Source organism: Sapajus apella, unplaced genomic scaffold (assembly GCF_009761245.1).
Source record: "Sapajus apella isolate SASKATOON/1434 unplaced genomic scaffold, GSC_monkey_1.0 scaffold6, whole genome shotgun sequence".
Lineage (NCBI taxonomy): Eukaryota > Metazoa > Chordata > Mammalia > Primates > Cebidae > Sapajus > Sapajus apella.
The window spans coordinates 43,055,783-43,076,575 of NW_022436946.1; the positions used below are offsets into that span (position 1 = coordinate 43,055,783).

Consider the following 20,793-nt stretch of genomic DNA (forward strand, 5'->3'; position numbering starts at 1 on the left):
AAATATGTATATATTTATATATTTTTACATATTATATAAAAATATGTATATATTATATATTATATAATTTACATATTTAAAATAACATATATTTACATATTTAATATGTATAAATACGTATATATTTATACATATTAAATACATATAAATATTAATATGTATAATATTTATACATATTAAATATATAAATATATACAGATTTATATATATTTACATATTTATATATATATGCTGGCTGTATATCTATCTATCTATCTATCTATATATATATATATACCCAGTATATTAGTGGTGAATTATCTAGCAATTAAAATAGCTTAAATTCTTCCTAATACTAATATTTTACTAGACACAATTAAGCCTCTGCTAACTCATGAACCATATCAGTATCTTAGAGAACTTTGGAGTTGTTGATATCAATGCTACAGAGCTACTAGTGTTCCAAGGAATTGCCAAGTGGTGGAGGCTTATAAATAATAATATGTCAGATAAATGGATGTTTACTGTAGTGGTTTTTTGTCTCTTTTTTTGATGCAAAGTCTCACTCTGTTGCCCAGGCTAGAGTGCAGTGATGCAATCTCAGCTCACTGCAACCTCCGGCTTCCAGGTTCAAGCAATTCTCCTGCCCCAGCCGCCCTAGTAACTGGGATTACAGGCATGCACCACCACGCCTGGTATTTTTATTTTTATATTTAAAAAAAAATAAAAAATTTTGTATTTTTAGTAGAGCTGGGGTTTACTCATGTTGGCCACATTGGTCTCAGCCTCAAGTGATCTGCCCAGCTTGGCCTTCCAACGTGCTGGAATTAACAGGCATGAGCCACCATGTCCAGCTTTTTAACTCTTTACATATAGAAAACATTTCTCTTAGAGAGATTTTAACTTACATATTACAGTCATATCAATGAATATGTTGATACAAAAGACTATAGATACGTTAATGGAAAGTATTGTAACAACAGTCGTCCCAACAGCAGCCAAACACTAAAGAAAAATATATGGCAGTGTAAATGCTTATGCTTTCAAAAAAAAGAAGCCAACAAAAGTTGCAAAACAAAGGAAAAAGCACTGTTCTATAAAAACAAAACTTGTGTAAAAAATTGCCACTAATATATTAGTGGCCAATTCTCTAGAAATTAAAATAGCATTTGTCTTCAAATTTAAGAATAAAAGCAAATCTTGTTTTTCTCTTGACTATGCTGGATATATAGGAAAATATATTTAAAAAAACTAAAAATCTAATAGGAAAGATGCTGCATATTTAATCAAATGGAAACCAAAAGAAAAGCTTACAAATTTTTAAATCCAGAGGTCTACCTTATTTATTTCAAACAAGTTTACAAATAAGCACCAAAAGATAAGCATTATGCCAGATGAGCTATTTCTTTTTTAAGCTGCCTTTCTTTACTCAGTTTCCTGTGTATCTCCAGGAGGCAATGAAGCTGATAAAATTATTTCAGAAACTATCGAAATATTTATTTATTTACTTATTTTTACCAGTTTCTTTACTTAAAATGATCTTTTGTGGAAATACCGGAAAGTAAATTAAATTTTAAGTTAGTGCTGCAATGAACTGTCATTAAAAAGTTAGAAAAATACCTGTCCTTATAGATTTTGTTTTTCCTTATAAATTTTTTTTTCCTTATTCTTTTTTTACTTTGCCTTTTCCTACACCTTCTGAAGTTTCCTTATAGATTTTTTAAAAGTTATATCTGGCCTATCCACATGACTAGGGCAATTCTTATCAACCTCATTTAAAGGACATTAACCAAAAGTATGCTATGGGCCCTGATATATGATTAGTAGAAAGCGATATTATGGGGAAACATGGGAAAAAGAAGCTTGTTCTACTGTACTGTTCTGATTTTTCTCCCATAAACACATATCACTGCTATAATCAGAAACATGATTTAAAATGACATTGTTAAGATATGAATCCATACCTTACCACGAGTAGTATTTCCTGTGCTTTCCATTGCTCAAACCATAATTTTAAACTAGGAGAAGACTAAAAAGGTAATTAAGCATGTAAAACACAAACACTTTACATCAGGAAATTAAAGCGCCATTCTTACCATCCTCTAACAACTCTTACGAGTATCAAAGGAGAGAGGCTCCAAGAACTGCAATCCTGAATGTCACTGAAAACTTCAATGCACTTCTCAGAGACATCAGGCTCACTATATATCACCACCTGCAAGAAAACGAAAGTGGTAGCACGCTTTGTTGTACTCTATCAGACCAAAATAAAATCAAGACTAGAAACAGAAAATAATCCTACCTTTCCAGGTCGGGGATTGAGTTTATTTTGGACACTTCCTCTAAGTGCCTGTAATCAGATGAACAAAAACACAACAAATAATTACAACTTCACATTAACAATCCTCTTTTTCCACCCATGATCCTCAAGGTAGATCATGCTTATCTCACGTTGTATCGATTTTGAAACGCCCACTCTAATCGATGCTAAAGTTGTATTAAAACTCTAAGTTTATGCTTTTAAATTAAGATTTTTTTTTAACCTCTAACTGAATTTGCCATTTCAATTTCTCCTCATTTAAATGTCTAGGCTATTTCCACCTATGCTAGAAAATTTAGGGCACATATGTATTATGTGAGTTCACAGAATAAGAATTCAGCTAAGAGATTATAATTCAAATAATATGAATATTATCTCAAATAAATAAACATGAATTAGAATATATTAATCACTTACCTAGAAAGAGCTGAACCAATTTTGTGTTCATATACATACCCTATCTGAATCTATATAAATATTGTTTTCTCATAGTAAATCGACTGTCATATAACAACCACTAGTCTAAATAAGTGTTTATGGTATATGTGGTATATTTTACAATGTACTTTGCACATAGATGTAGTCCCCCTTTTTTGATAGACAAAATACATTTTAATATGGCTCCAAAACTAATCATTTTCAAGATCATCTGACAAGACCAGTAAAATCAGATAAGTTATAAATATAATAAAATAGTAATAATACATGTAAAAATGTTACAAAACATGAACTACTTTCAATGCTGACCAGAACACCTATTTTAGGAACTGCCTTTGCTCCGACTGCTCTTGCATCACACCAGAGTGTGATACGCTCAAAAGACCACAAAGCGCCAGGGTGTGGTGGCTCACGCCTGTAATCCCAGCACTTTGGGAGGTGGAGGTGGGCAGATCACCAGAGGTCAGGAGTTTGAGACCATCCTGGCCAACATGGCGAAACCCCATCTCTACTAAAAACACAAAAATTAGCCAGGTGTGGTAGCACTTGCTTGTAATCCCAGCTACTTGGGAGGCTGAGGCATGAGCATCGCTTGAACCTGGAGGCCGAGAGTTTGCAGCGAGCTGAGATCATGCCATTGTACTCCAGCTTAGGCGACAGAGCCAGATTCTGTCTCTTAAAAAAAAAAAGTCCATAAGGGCCCCCCTAGAGAATTATCAGAAGCCAAATGGTATATACCTATTTATGTATATGTACAAATTACAAGTAGATAAACTGAAGAAAAAGCCTAAAATTTAAACAAAATTCAAGTAAAACCTTCATGATTGAATAGTCACACTATCAATAAAAGCCCAGGATTTTTAAAAAGACCATTTTTTAAAAAAAATCATAAAAAGGCCTAGAAAAAGCATAAAGATTTTGTTTTTCCTTTTTATGCCATTTGCTTTGATTTTCATAGGGAAACTATATATTCTATTATCAGCTTTGTCACACTGTAGTTAAATAAGGAAAGTGATCTAAGAATAATTAAAAAGAATAAAGCTGTAATGAATGGGAAGTGGACCAGTGGAAATTTTGTGCTTGAGAGAAATAGTTAAGAATTTTATGATTTCTGAGTACCACAGGCTGATTCAATCTTACTTGTTTATAGCAGTGGTTCTCATCGTGTGGTTCAGAGGCCACTGGGTGTTCCCCAAGATCCTTGCCGGTAGTCCATGAGGTCAAAACTATTTTCATAATAATAAGAGGTCACCTGCCTTTTTCATCTTTTTCTCAAATGTCCAGTGGAGTACAGGGCTCCATGATGTGTGATGACGTCGTTGCTCTGAGCACTGGTGCAATGTGCACTTGTATGTTCTGGTGTTTTACAATTTTCTCAGCAATTATTTCTAATATAATAAGCTCTGATAGGCATAACCCATACAAACAAAAGCTCGTTGGGCTTCTCAATCACTTCTAAATGTAAAGGGTCCTAAGACCAAAACATTTGAAACCCAAACTTTATGAAAGATTATGAAATCTCATGAAAAAAGGATCTGCACCTCTGCTGGAAACCCAACCATAGATTTTGAAAGAGCTTGCAACATTACGTTCTCTGACAGGACTGTAGCAAAAGCCAGCACAATACATTGAACCATGCTGCAGTACCCAGGACAGATGAAGAGAGGTGCAAGTTATTTTCTGCCTGGATAAACTGTGCTGGACTGCAGTCCACACCTGCCACACAGCTGGGTTCCCAGGACGGACCACCAGAATACAAGCTCCACTCAGGCTTCTAGGCTGGCAGAGCTGATCACTAAATACATATCCTACCTTTCTCTCTCATAGTCCTCCTTCACCTTAAATAAGCTTTGTAACAAAAAGGCAAAAATTCACATCAAAAGCTGAGTAAAGAAAACATCTTCTGAACTGAGATAGCAGAAGATGCAGAAATCAAAATTATTCCACAAAATCATACTTCGCTGTCCTCTCTCTAATATTTAGGAAGAGACTCAATGGAAATCAAAATTCTTTACTCCTCACAGCTTTGCAGGGGAAAAAAATATATCCCTAAAGAAAACTAATTCCCAATAAAGAGAAAATACTTTCTCAATTGCACAGGATAAACACCTACTGCTACTTATAGAAACAAAGGGTGAATGTCACAGAGAGAAGGAATTAAGAAAAAGTTTCTGGCCAGGTGTGGTAGCTCACGCCTATAATCCCAGCACTTTGGGAGGGCAAAGTGGGCAGATCATGAGATCAGGAGTTAGAGACCAGCCTGGCCAATTTGGTGAAACCCAGTCTCTACTAACAGTACAAAAATTAGCTGGGTGTGGTGGTAGATGCCTGTAGTCCCAGCTACTTGGGAGGCTGAGGCAGGAGAACTGCTTCAACCTGGGAGGTGGAGGTTGCAGTGAGCCGAGATCACATCACTGCACTTCAGCCCTGGTGACAGAACAAGACTCTGTCTCAAAAAATAAATTAATTAATTAATAATAAAAATAAAATAGAAAAAGAAAAAGTTTCCTTGGCTGGGGACTTCCCAAATAGAGGAAGCTGCTTCACAAATCTTCAAAATTCTAAGTATAGCAATGAGCATTTTTACATAGAATAGGTACGAAAAAGCATCTTGTCTGTCTCTGAACTTCAAAAGCTTACCTATACATTTCATAATACAACATATAAATTCACATGTACCCTAAAAGATCATGTGCCTTAAGACCTTTGTAACTTTATCTCCCTGCAAGACTACAGATACCTTCAGTGAAGACTCTTGGTACATTTTTTTCTTGGACTCTAACAGTCCCTTGTACATTGCAGGTTTCTAAATACATGATGAATAAAAACTATAGCACAAAAGCTTAACCATTTCTAAAAGAATAACGTGAGTTGCTCATCACCCCTTTCTTCCCTTGCTTTATAAATGCCCCAAATAAATAATAATACATTGCTACTTACCATTGTGTCTGATAATGACATTCCAGAAAAAGAAATGCTTGGATCGTACCGGCTTGATTTGAAAAGACCCATGAAGTCGTTGTCATTGTTTCCACAGTTTGGCAAGTTTGATTTAAGAACACTTTCAATATGATTAGCCTTTTCCATATCATCGTTATTCAGTTTTGAAAATTCAGAAAATTTAGTTTCTGGCGAGTGTAGGTTGCTTCGTGAATCCAGATCTTCTTTGGTTTTCTCTTTTTGCGGGTATTTTTCCATGTGGCTTGGACTTTTCAAACTGGGGTGTGATGTATTTGACGAGTTGAAATTGAAGACCTTTAAGGAGCTGGCGGGTGGAAGATTTGGTTGTTCTTTGTTCAAACCACAGGGCGGGGCACCCTCGGTCGTGGGCTGTGACACTGAAGGCTGAGATAGGGAACCGCTCTGAGAAGTACTGAAAGCCGTGGTCATAGTGTTGACTGATGTCACAGAGGGAGAAAAGATTTTGTCTTGCGGTAAAGAAGATAACAAGCTCGAGAAAAGTGCACTTTTTTCTAGTCTAGATCTCTTAACACCACCATTTGTGACGTCCCTGTTCTCTTTGTCGTTGATTTCCGGCATCACCGGAGGCTCACTGTTCCCATTAGTGTTCGTGTGCAAGGACTTGAAGAGGACGCTCTGTTCAGTGGATGCACGTTTGGGTCTCAGTTTGGATTTTGTGTCAAACTGCATCAAATGTAAAGCCGGTGACATTTCTGGCTGGCTTTCCTTCTTCTTCCCCAAACCAAAGGTAAACACATTGGGATCAAACACCTTTTCTAAGTGGTCTTCATGAATAGGAGGCATGGCAAAGTGAGGAGCAGGAGAGTTTGGCATCCTGGCCTTCTTTCTTTTCATGGGCATACAAACTGTACTATCCATCTGTTTTATAATTTCAGTGAATTTTTCCATATCAGAAGAAGAATCAAATACACTATCATCACTACCAGCAGAGATGTTCAAAAGACTGGCAGGGCTATCCCGGCCGTTTGCAATAGTCTGATCTGGCCTTTGAGGAGTGTCTAAGGGATTTCCACTGCTGGGAGAGTTGGTGGGACTGGATTCAGCCATCAGGGGTGTTCTGCTGCCCTGACTTTGAGCCTGAATAGGCAGAGTTTTCTCTGATGCTGGCGGCATGACTTGTGGGCCAGATTTTGCTGCGAGCTCTTCTGTGCAATGAGACTGTTCGGGTGACATGCTCTTATTGCCCAGTACTTCCTCTTGTGGGGGAGCACAACTTGCAACGGAAACCACTTCAGGTTCATTACTGTGACAAGTTGGCAACTGCACTTCTCTAACTTCAGAGCTCTCTGGGATGACCTGGGAGCTCACATCCTGAGTGCTCTCCATGGGGAGCACAAAGGACCTGACCTGGACAAGGACTCTGGATGGACACTCACTTCCCACAGCTTCTGGACTGTGCTCTGTGGACAAAGGAGGGTTTGTTTCTCCTTCAAGTTCAGAAAGTGGCATTTTCTCATTGTTCTGATGAGACACAGGCAAAACACATCCTTTATGGTTTTCTGACACTTTTAGATCAGTGCACGGGAAACTGCTTATGGGCGACTCAACACATGTGTCTTTGGGAACATCCACAGTGGGTGCAGACAGTGAAAAAGAAGGCCCAGGAGATGACTCAGCAGTGGGCTGTGAGTCAGAAAATGTATCCTGTGGCTTTGGCGTGGCCGTTGGAGGTAAATCTTTGGTATCAGCTATGGTGGAGATGTCTTGTGCTGCACTGGTTACATGTTCAAGTACAGGTCTTTTGCTGTCTGCAGCCTCTGAATCCTCCTTCTCTATGAGCTTATGGTCCTTGACAGGAATCAGAGCAGCAGCCACTGGTTCTGAAGGGCAGCCAGCATCTGTTTGTCCAACTGCTTTATCATCTTGCTTAGGCTGAGGACCAAGAGACTGATACTCAGAAGGGTCTCCATTCATTCGTCTGGTTGCTGGCAGAATCTCTTCTTCGGAGGGAGTAACTTTGGTTTCTGCAGGGGTTTCCTTCACCAGCACACCATTCTGGGGACTGTTTGGCATTACTTTCTTTTCAGGTTGCTCCATTTCTTTGGCTTTTTTGGCTAAATTCAGCTTCGCTCTCCCAACAAACGTTTTATTAGAGGCAGGAGTGTTCCTTGTGCCTCGAATATCAGTGTGTCTTGGGCTACTATTCACCCGTTTGTTTTCAAATAAGGAGATTTTGGTGGCAGTGTTGCCTTTGTGAACTGGCTGGCTAAATGGATTGTGCTCATTTCCCAGACTGTCAAGATTCTTAGGGGTTTTAAGATTTAGTTCCACATGTTTGGGCTTGGCAGGGCTGTGAGGAAAAAGCAGGAAGACAACGTTATTGACCTAGTTTTTAAATGTGGACACACAAACCAATTAATTATAAAACTATGAAAAGCCAACATCTCCCTGATATATAACATTTGGGTGTGTGTGTTTAAGACAGGGTCTTGCTCTGTCTCCGAGGCTGGAGTGCAGCAGTATGATCATAAATTGCTGCAGCCTTGAACTCCTGGGTTCCGGCAGTCCCCCTGCTTCAGCCTCCCAGATAGCTGGGACTGTAGGCACATACCACATATCCAACTAATTTTTTTATTTTTATTTTTTTGTAGAAATGGGGTCTGTGTTGCCCAGGCTAGTCTCAAATTCCTGGATTCAAACAGTCCTCCCATCTTGGTCTCCCCAAGTGCTGGGATTACAGGCATGAGCCATCATTTCCTGCCACGTTTGTTTTTTTAATGAAATTATTTTGAAATAGTCCTAAGTATACTATCAACTATTTTTAGTGGGTGATTTGCTTGCATATGAGGGATCAGGAGTTTATATAGCCAAGAAACTCTAGGGATGAGGGGTAAACTAGTTTATTGAGTACCTAGCATGCATGCACAGTACTTGGCACTGGAACTGGAAGGCATCCAAAGGGCTGAAGAACATTAGAAGAAATTTAAATAATTAATGCATTCCCATACTTTAAATATGGTAAATGATCTCCCCAACATCAATTATGTATTTTTATTTCAGCATAACTTTTTTTTATGTTATCTCAAAAAGATAGATTATTTTAAAAATTCATCTATTGTTGACCTCTTTGGATATTTTATTCCTCTTATCCTTTCCCCATAAGATTTTCTCTGATTATAAGTGTGTTTGCTATAGCAATTTTGGATAATATTTAAAAATCACTGATAATCTTATCAGAGAATATCCCTGTGAACATTTTTATACATTTCTAATCTTTTATATGCATAATTGAGTATGTTGAATAGAATCAGATTATTCTGTTCATATAATTTGATATCTCGATTTTTTCAAGAAATAAAATGACTTAACCTTATAGTTAACATTTTTCAGATTACCAAAAAATTTGCTGGAAAAGTTGTCTTAATGCTGCATGGAAGTCCATCATATGGATGTACCATAGTTTACTTATCAATTATGCAATTGTTGGTTTTGTCACCACTCCTTGGGCAGCAGAGTCTCCCCTCTCTCTGTCACATTTCTTGGGTATAATTAACCCAAGTGGAAATAATAAGTCTTTGAATGTACACAGTGCTTTCTTTCAGAGAAACAAAATGTGCTCTGTTTGGCATTCTCTGGCTCTGGTCCTGAGTTTTATGCTAATTATCTGTGTGAACTTGGTCAAGTTACTTAACCTCTCTGGACTCTACCTTCTCCATCTGTAAAAAAAAAATGAGACGGTTTAGAACAGAGTTGTTTTTATTTCCCCTAACTTATCGTTGAAGGAATCCCTGGGGTTTTCTTCAAGGGCTGCAGTTGGGGAAAGTAGGGACAGGGATGGGGCTGTACATTCTTTGAACAGAATCATTCCCAGTATCTGTTTTATTTATTGCTTCTATTTAAACTTTCTTAGAAGAAATATATATATATTTCCCAGCACTTTGGGAGGCCAAGGAGGGAGGATCGCTTGAGCCCAGGGGTTCAAGACCAGCCTAGGCAACACACTGAGACCCAGTCTCTCCAAAAAAAAAAAAAAAAAAAAAAATTAGCAGGTGAAGTGGTGCATGCCTGTAGTCCCAGCTACTCCAAAGGTGGAGGTAGAAGGATCACTTGAGTCCAGAAGGTCAAGGCTGCAGTGAGCTATGGTTGTGCCACTGCGCTCCAGCTTGGCTGACAAAGTGAGATTCTTGTCTCCAAAACAAAAACAAAACCCTCTAGACCATTGGTCTAATGGTTTATAAAGTGGGAGAGATAAAGCATAACCACAAACAGTCACTGACTGTCAAGCACTTGAGAAGTGCTTCACAGGGCTTACCTAATTAATGTACAACTTTATACATTCTATTTTTGGCTGAGGAAGATGAGGCGTAGAGAAGTAACTTGCCTGAGGTCATGCAGCTAATAAGTGACAAGGTCACAATTTGAAGACAGGTGCTCTGGTTTCAGACGCCATGCTCCCAACCACTATACTATTCTGCTTCCCCAAATAGGCCCAGACAACGCCCGCCTGACTGAGCTCCTCTGGTTCTTTCCATCTTTATCATTTAAGAGTCAGTGAATTATCATGAGATCTATAACATAAAGTAATTAGACTTTGGAGGCCACTTTGATAATGAAAACACCCAAGTAGAGACATTGAAATCCCATGCTCCCTTTCCTTCATGGACTTGGCCTTCAAGAAGGTTGGGCCTGGCTGGGTGCAATGGCTCATGCTTATAATTCCTGCACTTTGGGAGGCTGAGGTGGGTAGATCACAAGGTCAGGAGTTCAAGACCGGCCTGACCAACATGGTGAAACCCCTTCTGTACTAAAAATACAAAAGTTAGCCAGGCTCGGTAGCACATGCCTGTAATCCCAGCTGCTTGGGAGACTGAGGCAGGAGAGTTGCTTGAACCCGGGAGGTGGAGGTTGCAGTGAGCCAAGATTGTGCCACTGCACTCCAGCCTGGGCAACAGAGTGAGACACTGTCCCCCCTCAAAAAAAAAAAAAAAAAAAAAAGACGAAGCTTAGGCCTAAGAAGCTTCTAGAAGGGACAGGCAGTATGACTGCAGGCAAGTCACCTTATCCTTCTGGATAACATAAAATGGGCTGGATGTCATCAAGTCTTCTCCAAAAGCAGCACTAATCATTTAGATTTTAATATTTACAAATTTTATTTATACTAAATTTGAGGTTGGGGGCAGTGGCTCATGCCTGTAATCCTAGCACTTTGGGAGGCCAATGCAGGTGGATCGCTTGAACCCAGGAGTTTGAGACCAGCCTGGGGAACATGGCAAAATTCTGTCTCTACAAAAAATTCAAAAATTAGCCAGACATGGTGGTGCACCTATAGTTCCAGCTGCTAGGGAGTCTGAGATAGGAGGATCATCTGAACCCGGGGAGGTCAAGGCTGCAGTGAGCCAAGATCATGCCACTGCACTCTGGCCTGGGTAACAGAGTTGAGACCCTGTCTCAAAAAAATAATAACAATAAATTTGATCTCTGCTCATAAATTTCTCCCAGGCATTGCTTACCCCAATATCTCCATAAGATACTCAGGCTTCCTTATTACAGGCCCATACCTTAAATCTAAAAGGAAAATTAATTTATAAGCATGTCCTTAAAGACCAAATTATGAAACCAGTGAGATGATTAGAAATAGAGAGCTTAAATTTACTATCAATTAATGAGGGATGGTCACAAACCAGAGAATATACTTTTCAAAAATTCTCACTAATCAGTTCAAGGAAGAGCACTCAGTTCAAACATCAAAGTGTATCTTATGATGTAAATAGAAAATACTACAGGTTAGCTGACAGGCTACCTTAAGGACAAGAAACACGTATCTGCACATTAAAGATTTACACCAAGATCAAAATACATTTTACAACCAAACTTTCTGTGCTATTAAGTTGTGCTACCAAGAGTCACTACAATTAACCTAGTTCAGACTGATTAAAAGGAAGGCTCCTATAATTCATGTTGTAATGCCTTCATTATGAGAGAGGGGAAAATAATTTGGAGTCCAAAAAGCTGTAGTAATAATAAAAGAGGAAAACTCTCCTTATTCTATATACACAATTTTAAGAATTTCAACATTCAGTACTTGGTAGAGAACTTGAAGGAATAATTTTTCTTTTTTTCTTTTTCTTTTTTTCTTTTTTTGAGACGGAGTCTCACTCTGTCACCCAGGCTGGGGTGCAATGGCACATTGGTAGAGAACTTGAAGGAATAATTTTTCTTTTTTTCTTTTTCTTTTTTTCTTTTTTTGAGATGGAGTCTCACTCTGTCACCCAGGCTGGGGTGCAATGGCGCAATCTTGGCTCACTGCAACCTCCGCCTCCTGGGTTCAAGCAATTCTCCTGCCTCAGTGTATGGAGTAGCTGAGATTACAGGCGTGTGCCACCGCACCCAGCTAATTTTTGTATTTTTAGTAGAGACAGGGTTTCACCATCTTGGCCAAGCTGGTCTTGAACTCCTGACCTCATGATCCACCCACCTCGGCCTCCCAAAGGGCTAGGATTACAGGCATGAGCCACCGTGCCTGGCTTAGGAATAATTTTTCTAAGAGCTTAAAGGAACATGCTACTTCAGTGTCATTATTTTTCAGGAAATATGAAATAGTTTTTCTAACTCTTCAGTCTCAAATTGTTTTAAAAAATAATCTGATTAACATCTTGCGATATGGTCACAGGAAGAACTAAAGGGGCTGAAAAAACCATCAGTCACAAAGAAATGGGTCAAAGGACTAGAAATAATTATTAATTTTTAATGTCAATAATTTGCCAAATGACCATGTGCAAGGCACTGTGCAAAACAAATACACTGAATGTCTGGTCAAGAAAATTTTTAGGTAGAAATTAATCGAACTAGGAAAGAGACATTTGGTTTAGTTCTATTATAGAAAACGGCACATGAAGAATTTCATTATAAGATCATCTTCCCTGTTTGTTTAGCCTACTCTTTCACAGTGTAACATTTCTGGTTTTTCTACTGGTGTCTTCTGATTGGAAGACAGGCGAAGCATCCTTCATAATGTTCACAGCAATGTTTCTCTAAGGCTCACATTTAAGAGGTTTTAGCGTTCAATCAAACTGGTCGTCTGTAAATAATAGGCATCATTCACCCAGCTTATTTCTCTGATGCTACCATTACAGAATAAATCACTGACTATATCAAAGGTCTCCAGGTTGGCAGTTGGTGAAGTAGCTCAAGTTATTCATTAAGCATACTTCCCTCTCACGTGTTTACCAATCAGAACTCTCCTCCTCTAAAGCTTCCGTATCCAAGAAATCAAACAGAATGAAACTATTAAGTTCAAGAATTACAATGATAATGTTGTTAAAATACCTACTCTTCCAACAAATATGTGAATGGAGGAAAAACTTAAGCACTTAATCATTATTCACGTGTACTAAGTGGGAGTGGCTAGGGAGCAGACATATGGGAAGGGAGGGTCTTACCAGTTTCATAGTGTGCCTTCCCTATCCTATTCACCTATACAAATTACATTTATCATCAAGGCACAAAGGCCCAGCTCCTCCAAAGCACCAGCAGTGATTTCTTCCTTGCTAGAGCTTACCCAGGCTTTACAGTTCGGCAATTTCATCAGATATAATCTCATAATGTTATTTGATTTGTGTGCTTCTTGTGTGCCAGAAAGGGCTATAAAAATCTCAGGACAATATCCTGAGTCATAGTTGTAGGGTTATTTCCCCACAGTGCCTAGCACGATATCTTGCCCAGAAAGTTTTAAATAAATAACTTGTGAAATGAATAAGCTTAACAGCAAGTAGTCACAGTTGTTTTGTGCTTTCATGCAGCACAAAAGGGAAGAGGCAACCAAGATACATGAGTTAGGGACTTTTTGAAAAAGGCTTAGGGCAATAACGCACTACGTTCTATAAAATGTTTTGTGAATTTTCTTAAACTCACACCTGCCACACCTACTTTCATGTAGCAAATAATCTTCCAGTAAGAACACTCACTTATCTTTATTTCAGTAACTGAAAACTACTTTTCAACCTGGGTCCAAAAGTATCACCAGACTCCCTAGCATTATAAAGAGGAAGAAGCAGCCAAGATACTTACACAGTATTAGAAACTTTTTCTTGGTTTTTGTTTTGTTTTGTTTTTTAAGCTTTTTGCCAGTAAATGCACTGAGTTCCATAAAAGGTTCTGTGAATTATCTTAAAACTCACACATGTCAAAGCTACTGGGTCGTACTTAACATGTTACTGTTTGTGCCGTATTTTAAAATTCACAGCACAGGTATTTTAAGAACATCCTATGTTGGAACACTCTTGCACGTTTGAATACAGAAGAGAATCAGCTCATGTCGAGACATGAGGTCTTATCTCTCATCTACATAAACGTAGAGCTTCAAATGATATCCTATTTTTACATTTGTTAAACTTAAATCTTGTGTTAAAAAGGGAATTAAGCGTGGAGGCCGCCACAGGTATCAGCCTTGACCGTGTAAACTGGCCCTTCGCTATCTTAAGTTCAGCACAGAGGGGAAAGCTAAGTGACCAGACATTTCTTCCACAATTCAAAGACCCCGAGCCTCTCAGAGTGTCCCCACCAGGTGTGCGGACAGCAATTCTGCCGAACCTGCGCAGCTACTTACAGGGTCACTTTAGTGGTGACTGTCGACCTGCCCGCACCGAAATGGTTCCTGGGCTTCCAGCCGTCGGCGTCAGAAGCTCCAGGGGCTCCGGCCGCTCTGCTCAGCTCTTTGCTTCGACCTCCCTCTGCCCGGCCGTCGAAGTGGTAGGGGAGCGGGCCCCTCTTGTGCTCGGGTTTGATCTCCGGCAGCAGCGAGCTGCTCTTGACCGGGAGCTCGCGGGGGACGGCCCCGGCCGCCTCCTCCCCGCTCTCGGCCGTAGCACCCTTGGTGACCGGGCTGGGATCGGGCGCCCTTTTGGGTGGGGATTCCTTGGCGGGAGTCCGCGGGCCGCTGGCTAGTGGGGCAGGCACGGCCTCGAGGGCGCGGCTCCTGCCCTTCCTCTTGGTGGGGGACGAGGTCGGGGGCGGCTGTTTGCTCCGGTCCGACTCCCCTCGGAGCTGCCCTTTGGGGCAGGGGCCAGGCTTGCACTCTGGGCTCGCAGCGGAGGCAACGCCCCCGTCGGGGGCTGCCAGCGGAGATTTCACTTTCTTTTCCGCCGAGGCGTAGTCGCTGGCCGCGTTTGGCGCCACCTCGTAGTCGAACACAGCGTCGTCCCTGGCAGTGCTTTCAGGGAGCTCGGCGTCCGCGCCGGGGGAGTCCGTGGATTTCTGCGACCTCCTCCGCCTCCCGGACCTGCGGCCGCTGGACCTTTTCTCCATGTCGTCCCAGTCGCCACAATCTTCCGCCCTGGGAGTAATCACGACAGGCTCGTCCACTTGAGCCCCCTCAGTCTTACTCAAGTAGATGTCCAAAGTTAGCACCTTAGCAGGGTGGGCGCGCCGCCCGGGCCGGGCAGTGCCGTCTGCCTGCGCGGAGCCGGCTGTGTGCGCTGCGCCCTCGGCCAGAGGCTCACCTGGTGGAGCAGACGTGCCCTCGGGGGGCTGGCTGCAGGCGTCTCGGGGCCCCAGGGAGCCTCCTTCGGCATACACGCTGGGGGCGCCGTCAGGGGCCTCGCCTAGTCCTCCCGCGGGCAGCTCCCGGGTGGGTGACCCCGGCGCACCCCTCGCACCCGAGGAAGCCTCCTGTTCGTGGCCAGCACCTGGCGAAGCGTCCTCCCCCGGACTGCGAGCGGGAGTCTCTTCGTTTTCTTGCCTGGAGGAATTCCCTGGCGAGGAATGCAGCTGCTTGGCATCTGGGAAAGGCTCTCCCTCTGCCTGCAGAGGTTCTAATTGGGGTGAATCACTTTCATGGCACTGCTGCACAGCCACAGCCGCTGCACTGCAGCTCCCGCGAGGTGACAGCTCGGCGTCAGTGGGGGCTGCGGGGCTACTGCTTTGGGGGAGCTCGCCCTCTGCCTCGCGGGGATTCTCCTGGGGGGAGCCCGTCTCGCTCGTGTCCATTTGCTTGGGTTGGCTGCTCTGAGATATGCTCCTCTCTCTCTCTCTTTCTGGGAGCTTAGAAGGGGCTACTACATCTTTGGGAGAGAGTGGTTTGGCATTTGACCTGGTGGGACTCTCTAGGCCGTTTCTACTGTTCCTTCTCTTTCCTGCCGCAAATAAGGTGCCAAGTTTTCCCAAAACTGGCTTCCTTCTGTTCTCTTCTGGAGGTTGTGCTCTGGACTGAAAAATAAAAGTGATGAAGAGAAAACATATGAGAATCTGGTGTATATTACAGAACTACCAGCCAAAATAACAGGGTTTCTAATTGAAAATGTAAAGTTATGTTCATGTTACATTTATTCCATTCTGGTTTTACTTTTGAATTTTTCTTAAAACACCTTAAGTGTCTGGTACTGTTAGAATAGCATTTTCTTTGAATTATAATTCTCGTTTTTTAAAGGAAAATTCGAACGGTTCAAATAATCACAGATACAAATAAATACTTCTGTGCTCTCCATAGCTTTTTTACCTTCTTCCTCAATAAATTTGCAATTACAAACAGCCATGCGTAACCAGGGGGCAGCAGTAAACACACTAACGTATCCCAAGGCAGACTTTTTCCTGATACACCGCCCTTTCTTTTTGTAGGAGGAAAGGAGGACTGAAGAAAACCAGTCCTAGCAGCCTTCTACTCGAGAACAGTAGGAAACCAGCCGGGCTCAACATACAGTACTTGCAACATGAAAACCTTAGGCAAGCTTGGAAGAAGTGAGCACCTGGGCCCCGCCTTAGCCCGAGCTCCAATGGGAGAAGCGCACGAGTATTCAAACACCCGCGGGCGCCCACCCAAGCGATGATGCCGGGTCTCTGGCCACACTTGAAATGCTCTTTTGGGAGTTCCTATGAGGTGTACGCGGAGGAGTGCGTGGGGTTAGCGATTGAGGTTGCAGGGGCGACCATCTTTGCTCACCGCCCCCTCGAGCCGAGGAGGCTCGGCTGAAGGATGCGCTAGGGACTCTGCCCACTCGGTCCCAGGACCCCTCCCTCGCCACTCGCGTGGTTCCATGGACGCAAGGCTGGAGCCCCAGGGGCCGGCCCACCCACCTGACGGCGCTGGGGCCCGCCTGCGAACCAACCAACCAACCGCAGCGCTCCCAGGAAAGGGGAAAAACTGGGCTGCTTACATCGCCTGGAGAAAAACGGCTAGCACCCAGTGCCCGAGTCGGAAGACGGGAGGGAGAGCAGAACAAACCAATAAAAGCAAACCCCGCCAATGGGTGCGGCAGCGCACAGGGGTTCGCCAGAGTGGGGACTGGGTAGGTGCGGGGCGTAGGGGTGGGCAGGAAGAGGAGGCGGCGAGTCTGGGAAACGGAGGGAGCAGGGGCGGCGAGCCCAGCCTGGCTCCTAGGAGAGGGAAGCGCATTCGCGTAAGGACTCTTCTAAAACCAGGCCAAACGTGAGTCTACTGTATCTTAAGAATCAATTCTTACATTCAAAACCCATGTGCTACCTTGGGTCCTGGCGACGCAGAAAAGAGCCCCACCTTTCCTGGAAGAGGAACATTCAGGCCAGTACCGACTACGACTACGGGGAGGTTCCCCAATCACCCTTTGAACTAGCTCCATTGCATTTGAGTTACATGTAGCAAATTGAGTTTGGCGGTGGGAAATAGGAAAGATAACGCATGAAATTAACAGGTCAACAAGCATTTGTTGAGACAATCCTGGTACTGTAACATAGTGTCACCCTGCTACAGCCCAGTGAGGTCATGCTGTTACCACACAGATGAAGAAAGGAAGTTCAGCCAGCCCATAAAGACACAAAAAGGGGGTGGGGGCGGTCAGAGCAGGAAAGTCAGCATTCAAATCCAAGTTGCCTCCTGCCAACCCCATGCTCCTTCCATTCCGCCACCGGGGCCCCGTTTAGAGGCCACGGAAGCTCTACGGCCACCCGCCACCCAAGAACCAGAGTCGGCCCAGAGGAACAGACTGTGGGTCACACACCCCTATTCAGCTTCTGAGGAAGTGCGCATGAATCAGATCTGCTGACAAGGTTCTAAGATTCTCCTGGTCTTAGAAGCACCAGGTGGGCCCTTTGGCACTAGACAGCTGCTGCTGCTGCTCCGGCTGCGATGAACGAATGGCGCGGCTGTTCGGAGCTCTCTTACCTGAAGTCATACGATTCTAAAATCTAAGCAGATTTTGATTAATCTGATTCTTCAATTGCTAAAGAATATGGGAAGAATTCAAAGTGTGATTTAAGGGAAAAAAATTAAAATACTGTAACTTCCTAAGTAAACATTTGGATTATTTTACAAGTCAAAGGTATGACATGATTTTTAAATCATAATACCTGTTTACTGAGCCATTCTTATGCTCAGGCCCTTGTGATTCACACAGACTTTCATTTTTATCTTCCCAACAGTTAGGTAGTCTTTTTTTTTTTTTTTTTTTTTTTAAATGACCATTTGCCAAGGTTACTTCTCCCTGTGCAAGGTCCCACCTGCAGAGTCTTTCTGACTCTGACATAGAGCTCTTTGTCTCTGCTGTCTGGACAGGCCTTCAAACGTATCTTGAAGAAGTAGCCAGGGAAAATAGGCTTGAGTCTTGGCTTAATTCCAGTCCCTGTCAAAATAAAACAACTAAGTATATGTATTACTCTGTCCTGCCAAAGATGTTGCAATCTGCTTTTCCCATGCAGTAAAGGCGCTTGATCAGCAGTCTTCTCTATGCTCACTATAGGCATTACAAAAAAAAATTTTTTTTTCTTTCTTTTTTTTTTTTTTTGCTATTAGTTGCTTTTTACAAAACTGTTTGCTTGCTCTTCAACTTGCCTCAGTGACTTGACTCCTCCTCCCCTCAGAGGAGCAGCCTGTTTATCACCAGCCAGATTGCTGAATTTCCTAAAAATACACAAATGTTCATAGCGGCTTCATTCACTCATAATAGCCAAAAACTGGAAACAGCTCAAAGTCACTGGAAACAGCTGGTGAACAGATAAACGATTTGTAATACATCTAGACAGCAGAGTATTACTCAGCAATAAAAAGGAACAGACTTCTGAAACGTGTAAGGATATGGATGCTAAATGCTTTTGAGAAACAGCCAGACTGCAAAGGTTGCATACTGTATGGTTACATTTATATGACATTCTAGGCAGTGAAAATCTAATCTGTAATGATAGAAAGTATATTGGTGGTTGCCTGAGGGTGGGGACAGGGGGTGGCAAGTGGTGGTGGTAAACTGGGAAGAGGCATAAAGGAACGTTGAGGGTTAATGGAAATGTTCTATATCTTGATTGTGGTGACGGTTACACATGAGTACATATTGTTCAAAACTCATCAAACTGTACATTAAAAATGGGTATACGTAAATGAAGTTAAGATATAATCTCTTTAAAAACAGAGATTTTTCCTCGGGAAATGAACAGAAATGCACTGTGTGGCACAGTCCATCTGTCTTGGGTGCACATTTCACAGGGTCTCGCCCTATTGTCCAGGCTGGAGTGCAGTGACATGATCACAGCTCACTGCAACCTCAACCTCCTGGGCTCAAGTGATTCTCACAACTAAGCCTCCCAAGTAGCTGAGACCACAGGCCTGTGCCACCATGCCCAGCTAATTTTTAAATTTTTTGTAGAGAGAGAGTTTCACCATGTTGTCCAGGCTGGTCTCAAACTCTTGGGCTCAAGTGATCCTTCTGTCAGCCTTCCAAAGTGCTGGGATTATAGATGTGGGCCACTGTGCCCAGCCACGTTATGCAGTTCTCAATGAGGGGTCTCATGTCATTTCAGATGACAGACTCTCATTTACAGAGGAATGCAGTCTTCTCCCATGGGATCAGGTCCCTGTGGATGTCCAGGATCATATCTCCAAACAGGATGATCTGAGCAGGGCTCAGAATGCCCCATGGCCCCTGAGTAAAGTCTTCAGTCACGTCTTTGAGGAACACCCCTTCCTAAATGGGATACATATTCCTTTTCAACCAGGGATTGTTTCTTCCCATTGTTCATGGGGAAACTAAGGCCGATGGAGAACACCACCACCAAAACAAACCCAACAGCAACAACAACAAAAAACTAGCTGGTACCTCCTTAGGTTTGAGCCTTTGGGTCTGGGGTCTTAAATCTAGGATGGGAAGCCACAGACCCACACCTTCTCCACAGGCTTGATGATAATCTGCTAGGAAGGGAAAGGTTTTGCAAAGAGGCCATGAGGAACCATCAAGCTTCTTGAAGCTTCCCTCCCCTATTCCTCTGCCCCTGACTTTCCCACAGGCCTGGGCAGGGTCCTGAGGCTTCCCAGGCTGGGTGTTCTCAGAGCACATGCAATCCTGGGTCCTCCTTTGTATTTGTCTTTTTGCTGGGTACTTTCTGCCCACCTTACTTAAGGCAGCCTGCACACCTCACACTTGTCACCCTCCCATCGCCCATGTCCAACTGGGATGAAGCGGTCCACAACAGGACTATTGTAGAGACAGCCCATAGGTCGTGTGCCAGGATCTGCTTTAGAGTGTTCTTGTTGGCTAATATGAAATGTGACGCATTAGGGGCACATGTAACAATCCACAGGATCATATTCCAGCAGTGTGTAGAGGCCCAGGCGGCACTAGCTGCAGTGCTGTTCTGTGATTCTCAACCTTCCTGGTATGGCAGGGCCTGCTATCAGCAGGTACCACTTAGTAAATGTTACCTTGTAACATTTGCTACACATTAGTTAAGGAGATAATGTAAATGTTAGAGGTTAGAGTTTCTTGAACCCGTTCTGATTCTGAAGCTGGCTGAATCATCAGTTTTTCTTTTATTCCTTGCTTAAATAAATTCTGCTAAATTTAACTATCCAAGGGTTTTTCCTTTTTATGGTAACTATGGGAACAAAACTAAATTTTTTAAAATTTTAATACAATTATGAGTCAGTGATATTTGTTTTATGTTTATAATCTATTTACATCTTTAAGAAATCTAGGCCAGGCGTGGTGGCTCACTCTTGTAATCCCAATACTCAGGGAGGCTGAGGCAGGCGGATCACCTGAGGTCAGGAGTTCGAAACCTGCCTGGCCAATGTGGTGAAACCCCGTCTCTACTAAAAATACAAAAATTAGCTGGGCATGGTGGCGTGCACCTGTACTCCCAGCTACTTGGGAGGCTGAGGCAGGAGAATCTCTTGAACCCGA

At 42.5% G+C, this 20,793-nt stretch overlaps 1 protein-coding gene across 2 annotated transcripts in view; it reads right to left on the minus strand.

Annotated features, from left to right (window-relative positions):
• Positions 1 to 20,793, minus strand: part of CRYBG1 (crystallin beta-gamma domain containing 1) — a 213,950-nt gene that overhangs the window by 43,554 nt on the left and 149,603 nt on the right. For both annotated transcript variants that reach the window (XM_032275131.1, XM_032275132.1), the window contains exons 3-6: positions 14,265 to 15,862; positions 5,678 to 8,009; positions 2,282 to 2,329; positions 2,076 to 2,194 (exon numbers count right to left, since the gene is read on the minus strand). In XM_032275131.1, the coding sequence (XP_032131022.1) occupies positions 2,076 to 2,194; positions 2,282 to 2,329; positions 5,678 to 8,009; positions 14,265 to 15,862 (4,097 nt within the window). The remainder of the gene's footprint in view (positions 1 to 2,075; positions 2,195 to 2,281; positions 2,330 to 5,677; positions 8,010 to 14,264; positions 15,863 to 20,793) is intronic.